Below are 7,858 nucleotides of genomic sequence, written 5' to 3'. Positions count from 1 at the left end.
GAATACACATACTGAAAACCACCAGTCCAGAGGGGCCCTAAATTTCAAGAGAAGAAATCGCATATTAGAAGGAAGTTGAAGAGGAGAGTCAGGAGAATTAAATCACTCAGGCATGCTGCTTGAAGGTTATTTTTAACCACATAATAGAAATTAAAATGTAAACAGCAGCTTAGGGAAGTTACAAACAAGCCCAAGCATATTCCAGCATCATTGATGAGCACTAAAGGAAAGCTATGGGGACCCAGGTGGCGCTGTGGTTAAACCACTGAGCCTAGGGCTTGCTGATCAGAAGGTCGGCGGTTCGAATCCCTGTGACGGGGTGAGCTCCCGTTGCTCGGTCCCAGCTCCTGCCAACCTAGCAGTTCGAAAGCACGTCAAAGTGCAAGTAGATAAATAGGAACCGCTACATCGGGAAGGTAAACGGCGTTTCCGTGTGCTGCTCTGGTTTGCCAGAAGCGGCTTTGTCATGCTGGCCACATGACCTGGAAGCTATACGCCGGCTCCCTCGGCCAATAATGCGAGATGAGCGCGCAACCCCAGAGTCGGTCACGACTGGACCTAATGGTCAGGGGTCCCTTTACCTTTACCTTTAAAGGAAAGCTATAAAAAGGAGAGTGTGTTTTGGCTGTGAATCCTGGAAGACCTGTTCCCTGCCTTGCAGGGCTTTTTTCAACCTGGCTTGGGAGCCTGGCTGAGAACTACCATTGGCAGGACTGGCAGCAAACAGCAGCAGATACGTTCTATGCTTACGATAATATTTTATTCTCTTGCTAATTGTGCTGTTTTAAATGGACATTTTATATTATACTATCTTTTGAAGATACTTTTTAAACTTTACTAGTTAAATGTGCATTCTGTTGTTGATATACAAATGACATGAGAAAACTATTCATTTGTATCATTATTTCTATGATCTTTGTTTAAAATAGTTACTATACACACACATATAAACAGAGTGCACTTCAGCAACATGGCATCTTGTCACAAAAACGGTCATCCATGTCCCTGAGTCGACGTGAGAAGGTGCCCTGACTGACTTACTAATTTGGGAGTTAGGAAGAGCAGTCATTAGGCTCTCTTACTAGCTGGTTGAACTGGAACAGATGTTAGTATTTGGTTTCTATAGCTAACTAGTTACAAGGTATCTAAAATACAAGAATTATTTCAAACACAGCTGTGGTTGATGTTCCTTATCACCCTTTAAAATTTCACTGGCATTAGTAAGGCTCATTCCATATGGGCCTCTCAGGAAGTTTCAGAATGAAAGACACCAATTCAAACATTATTACTCAAATCATGCCCAGCAGAGGGAGTGCAAGTGTCTTGTTCATATATAAATTCAACAACAATGTGAATAAACATCATTAAGAACCATGCTCTTTGCTTCATAAAAGATTCAGGGCTGCTGCTAAGCAGATGTATGAAATGTTTGAAATGATCTGATAATGCAATCCACAGACTCATGACAAATATTCTATATTCAAAATTATTTATTAATTTTGTACATTGTAAATCTCCACAATTCGTAGGTACCATAAAAAAGAGGCATCAATAAAAAGACAGAACACTAACATTCAGGAAAGGGGAGTGGCACACAAACGTCTTTAAGGGAAATTAAGAATATTTACTTGTTGTTTTTAAAATTCTGCTCTGTCCAAAAGGTGCAGGGCAGATCGTTATTTTCCACATTCTAAAAGTATTCCAAACACACACACGTATCAAAAGCAATAACTCCTAAAACCAATTAAGTTTAAAATACAGCTGTTACTTCCTCTATATGCTCCTGGGTGGCTAGTTTAACACAGGCATCTAAACACCGTCCCTTACAGGAAGCTGTTGTGATGCTGTTGGAATATATTCTTGTTTTAGCCTTTAGCTAGTTTCTCTAGGAAGAAGTGGTACAATTTTACAGCAGTGACATTTGTACACAGGAAGCTACCCACTGTATTAAAGTGTTGGTCCCCCGAGTTCAGTATGACATACAGTAGAGCAGTGGCTTTCTAAAGCTTCAGGCAGAGAGATAGCAGAGCAGCTCTTCTACACCAAACCCTTTTTCAAATTGGGGGTGCCAGCAACTGAACCGTCTTCTTGCAATGCATGTGCTCAAGCCATTTTACTTAAATCATCATTTGGAATATTTAAGCCCTTGGTACCACCTCACATTTCAATGGGTCTTAAGCCATAACTTTTCAATGAAGTCAACTCTAACCCATGTGATCTTTAATCCCAAATTTTGAGGTGTAACAACTGTGCAGTTTTTGGTCTATGAGTGCTGATTCTATACCAACATTACATAAAACAGGATGCTTCCAGGTGGTCTTGGGAGTGTGCTAGACACAGCTGGGGTCATAGGAGCCAACTCCTAGGGGCTGAGATCCCTTCGCCCCCCCCCCCAATAAAATATTTGAAGGGGTGCCCTCCTAAAGCTGATGGGTATTGCCATTCAAATGGTGTGTGTGTGCCGCGTCTTGTGATTGATTATGCAGGGTGGGGCTTAACTGCCACACCCAAATATTTTATTCAAGTTGGCACCCTTGGCTGGGGTAATGTACAATCCAAGCACGCTAACACTTCCAGGTATGTGTGCATGGGAATCTTACTTTTAAAAAGACAAACAAGTGTTCTTTTTTTTACATATAGAAGTCCATTTGGGATACAAAACTACGAACATATCCTGATATGACGTTCCCTTTCCACATAAATTTAAGATGTCCCTGGTTAAAGGACAATTGTGTGGCTCCCCCCCCCCACAACTCACATTTCCCAAGGTGCATTTATGTATTCATTTATCACAACAATATCTTGTGATAATTTCTTCATGGCTTATTTAGAAATGTAACTCTTTTCCTGAATGAAGACTCAACTTCTGCACTATACTGGCCGTACCAAGAAAAGAGCTGGAAGATATGAAGCATGCACAATGGCAAACCAAGGCAGGCCTGATTCTGTCTATGCCATAACAAGGTCCACGGGCAACCCCACTGCTGAGCAGGGCAGTCGCAAAGCCCCACTGCCCTAGACTACTTTGGGTACCCATATTCCAAACCATAGCATGCAACATCCTTAGTGAGATATGCTACTCTACATCCCCAGCTGAACTATTCACATCGTCGGCCTCAGTACAAATAACCAGCCACCAAGCAGATGGCCACACATCCAATCTGTGCTTGTGGAGCTCTCCCGAGAGTCGGTCATCACTCCCAGCTCTGACAGCATTGGAAGGTGGGTGGGAAGAGACACTTCCCTGGGTGGGCGCTGCCTAACAAACCATTGATACTCTCAAAGCTGACAGTAGTGATAATCTACTAACACACACAGCACAAAAAGACGGGGACTAGCTGTTGGGACCTTACCCCCCCCCACTGCCCTCCCCCCACAAAATAACCCAGTATTTTTTACTCATGATAGGATAGTTCTGTACACGTAAACCTGTTTTCCCCTTACAGATGGCTGTCCTATTTAATGTGTGATCGTGCCTTGCTAAGAGGTAGGACCAAGTAAGATCCTGGTGGATTAATTTTTAAATCTACACACTACCAGAAGCAACACTGAAGCAAACCAGCTTTCAGTGACTGGAAGTGTAGATTCGTGCACTGCAGCCCTAATATTCATTGCAGGAGGTGGAGGAATTCTACAGAAACCTTAACGGTGCATAATCAATTTGTAGTGTGGTTCATGAAATGTTGAATCTAGTGTCCAATACTTACAGTGTTTGTGTGTGTGTGTGTGTGTGTAGGACATTTCAAAGGTACAGAAGTGACACTGGTGTTTCTTTAGGCTTTGAGTGGAACTCACTATCGCATAAAAGGTAAAGGCCCCTGACCATCACTATCGCATAGGTAATTCATAATGTCCCTCCCCCCCCCAAAAAACCCACTGAACTAATACATAATATTTAAGAATAATCAGTTAGAAACATAAAAGTTGGTCAGGATTCAAAGAGCTACCGCAGGTGTGGTTTCGTTTACTTTGAAGAACAAACTTGCCATACTCTATGGCTTTTGAAAGTCCCCTTTTTGGTAAAACAGATGACTTCTTTTCAAGAAACACGCTCCCTTTCGCATATGAAACTAGTAGTGTAGTTCTTTGCATCCAGGCCACAGAGTTTACTTTGTGATGTTTCTTCCTAGTATACAACACAACCACTTTTTCAAACCAAAGAACAAAGGAGCTTTATCGGGAAGATTATGTAAAAAGTTGACACTTTGTCATTTATATCACAACGTATGATATAAATTATGTAACACTGATAATATTGTTGTATAATATCTGCCTTGTACATTTTTTTTTCATTTGTACCAATCACTAGCTGTTCCATATAGGCCTACTGTTACACTAACGTACATATGCACTGCAAGGTTAATACTCTCTTCAGCCCAAAATGGAAGAAATCACTGTGTGCCAGCCTTGTATTTAAAGCACTAGCCTGGTAGCCATAGGTGACAAGGAATTCTGTGTGGCTGAGTGCATGGAAATCTATGCTAACAAGTGAGTGGACTACTCTGTGCCCAGCAAGATGGCCCAACACAGACATGCAATGGGCTGCTGGAGGAGGGACAGAGCTCATCACCCCTGGCGTTGTGGTCTAAACCACTGAGCCTTGGGCTTGCTGATCGAAAGGTCGGCGGTTCAAATCCCTGCAACGGAGTGAGCTCCCGTTGCTCAGTCCCTGCTCCTGCCAACCTAGCAGTTTGAAAGCACGAAGTGCAAGTAGATAAATAGGTACCGCTATGGCAGGAAGAAAGGCTGGACTAGATGAATCCCAAACCGGAATTAAGATTGCCAGAAGAAATATCAACAACCTCAGGTATGCAGATGACACAACCTTGATGGCAGAAAGCGAGGAGGAATTAAAGAACCTTTTAATGAGGGTGAAAGAGGAGAGCGCAAAATATGGTCTGAAGCTCAACATCAAAAAAACCAAGATCATGGCCACTGGTCCGATCACCTCCTGGCAAATAGAAGGGGAAGAAATGGAGGCAGTGAGAGATTTTACCTTCTTGGGCTCCTTGATCACTGCAGATGGCGACAGCAGTCATGAAATTAAAAGACGCCTGCTTCTTGGGAGAAAAGCAATGACAAACCTAGACAGCATCTTAAAAAGCAGAGACATTACCTTGCCTACAAAGGTCCGTATAGTTAAAGCTATGGTTTTCCCAGTAGTGATGTATGGAAGTGAGAGCTGGACCATAAAGAAGGCTGATTGCCGAAAAATTGATGCTTTTGACTTATGGTGCTGGAGGAGACTCTTGAGAGTCCCATGGACTGCAAGAAGATCAAACCTATCCATTCTGAAGGAAATCAGCCCTGAGTGCTCACTGGAAGGACAGATCCTGAAGCTGAGGCTCCAATATTTTGGCCACCTCATGAGAAGAGAAGACTCCCTGGAAAAGACCCTGATATTGGGAAAGATTGAGGGCACTAGGAGAAGGGGACGACAGAGGACGAGATAGTTGGACAGTGTTCTTGAAGCTACGAACATGAGTTTGACCAAACTGCGGGAGGCAGTGCAAGACAGGAGTGCCTGGCGTGCTATGGTCCATGGGGTCACAAAGAGTCGGACACGACTAAACGACTAAATAACAATGGCAGGAAGGTAAACAGTGTTTCCATGCGCTGCTCTGGTTTGCCAGAAGCGGCTTAGTCATGCTGGCCACATGACCTGGAAGCTGTCTGCGGACAAACGCCAGCTCCCTCGGCCTATAGAGTGAGATGAGCGCCGCAAACCCAGAGTCGTTCACGACTGGACCTAACGGTCAGGGGTACCTTTACCTTTATCTTTTAGCAGGCTAGTTAAATACTTTGTAAGCTTATTTACAAGGCTGGTTAAAACAGTATTCTATGTTGAAGGCAGAGTGACAGCCTTTTTTCCAAGGAAGACAACACTTTTTTAAAAAACTGGTACTCTTTTTCTTCATGGTTATTTTGAATCAAACTGGCAAAAATTAGATTTAGCAACAGTGTTAGACCTTTGCCCTTGCAGGCCATTCTATACATTCTTTGTGGCGCTGTTCTATGAGTTCCTTGAACCACTCCATTCACTGAAAACCAGCACACCCCTGCTCCAGAGGCAGGTGGAGGACTGCATGGCCGGATTAGATCTGGCTTTAGCTGCAGTGGCCTAAGGCACCATTTACATTATTTCAGCTAAAACCAGTTTATAGGATAGGAACTGTCCAAGTTCACTGAATCTGAAACAAGGGGGAATCTTTTAACAAAAGTAAACATATTGTGGTGGTGGTGGTTTTTTTAAAAAAGGGAATAGAAAAAAACCATGTGGAATAAGGACACCCCAAATCCAGGTAATTCAGTTTAACTAATTTGAGGATCGTTCTTGTGACACTGCAATCCTTGCAACTACTCCCAGATTATACCAGGATTAAAACTGATTTGAAGACTATGTTTTATGCAAATTATATACAAGGTTATGACCATTGCCTATGCAAAGTTACTTTTCTTTAAATCAAAATTATTATTTTTCAGCGAAGATCCAACTCAAGTCTAAATCATCAATACCACATATATAAATCAAGTGCAACTAAAAATAGATGCATTACATAAATCTTCCACATCTTGTAAGGTATTACAGTATATTCCATACATACCTAAATGAAATCTGACATCTTATTAGAAAATCAAGTGGACTTTAAAAACAAAAATACAAAAGCTAATCTTAGACCTAGCTCATTAAACTGATCATGAATACAAAGCCATGGTTTGCTGTTTGGAAGGCTTCTGGTAACTACTTTTATAAATACCACCTTAAATAAAGCCCGTTCAAAGAGCCAACAAGCCAAATATATAGCCTTCTATACTAGATACTTGTGAACACTGGTGCACTAACGTTTTCAATATACCACATTTATCTGACATATGGACAAACCCCTGACTTTAGTTTATGTCAGTGGCGAATACCCCACCAACACCTATTTATTCTTTTTACCTCCAGATATTTTAACAAAAACCATTAACTATTTAACAAGCAGGAATGCATTTATTCCACAGATATGCTGCAGTTCAAAGGGTTCTGTACTATTTAGGTGAAGCGGGGCTCTCTTAACAGCCACCACTGCTATTTACCAACAAACATCTTTCTCCAAAAGTAGAAAGCAAAGACCCATTCCTTGGGGTGGTGATAAAATAAAGAGACATGCTAGTATGCACAAGGGTTTGGATTGCAATCATGGACTTCTTTAAATGAAATGTTAGTAACTTTATTCTAGAAGACATGGTCTTTTTTTAGAGGTGTCAAATGGTTATAACCCAAAAACTGCACATATGATTGCAAATTCCCATTGAAAAATGAAAGACTTATGGGGTTGATCTTTTAGGAGTGTTACCTAGAAGCTGAGTTACTGGTGGGCTCAACCCTTCAAGGTTAGGTCAACAGAATGATTTCTCAACCATGTTTACTTATACGCTTGAACGACAGGGTAAAAACAGGCAAATAAAAGTTGGGAAAATAAAATAGAATTCCAACAAACCCAATCCCCTGTAAAATCACAGAAAAATGCTTAGCATCTACAGAAAGATAGACATATTTATCAGTGGACTAACCACTACTGTGCTATTTCTCATTAACAGATCGTGTGGCTTCGTTCCGCATTTCATGCACTGGGATCGGAAATGTCCATGTTTGTTCCAAAGAGAGCAACTAGCTGTTCTTCATAGTTCGCAATGTTTCTTTTCATTATTTCCATACAAGGTCCCAAAAGCCTTTCAAATGCCTGTACATCCATAACTAAAAATTTGGGGGGAAAGAAAGAGAATGAAGAAGTCCCAATATTCGCTTTGCCAAATCTAGACGATAATAGGAAGATTATTTAAAATGCACACATTTAAAATCAGTACAACTGGA

General features: G+C 41.5%; 1 protein-coding gene across 1 annotated transcript in view; it reads right to left on the bottom strand.

Moving 5' to 3' along the window:
- Positions 1-466: 466 nt before the first annotated feature.
- The window catches only part of PRKAR2B (protein kinase cAMP-dependent type II regulatory subunit beta), a 55,373-nt gene continuing 47,981 nt past the window's right edge, over positions 467-7,858 (bottom strand). The window contains exon 11 of the mRNA XM_035128314.2: positions 467-7,741. Coding sequence (XP_034984205.2) covers positions 7,608-7,741 — 134 coding nt within the window. The 3' untranslated portion in view covers positions 467-7,607. The remainder of the gene's footprint in view (positions 7,742-7,858) is intronic.

This window comes from Zootoca vivipara, chromosome 10 (genome assembly GCF_963506605.1).
Source record: "Zootoca vivipara chromosome 10, rZooViv1.1, whole genome shotgun sequence".
In the NCBI taxonomy this organism is placed as follows: Eukaryota; Metazoa; Chordata; class Lepidosauria; order Squamata; family Lacertidae; genus Zootoca; species Zootoca vivipara.
The sequence above is the reverse complement of the archived record's forward strand: the minus strand, read 5'-3'. Positions and strand labels throughout refer to the sequence as shown.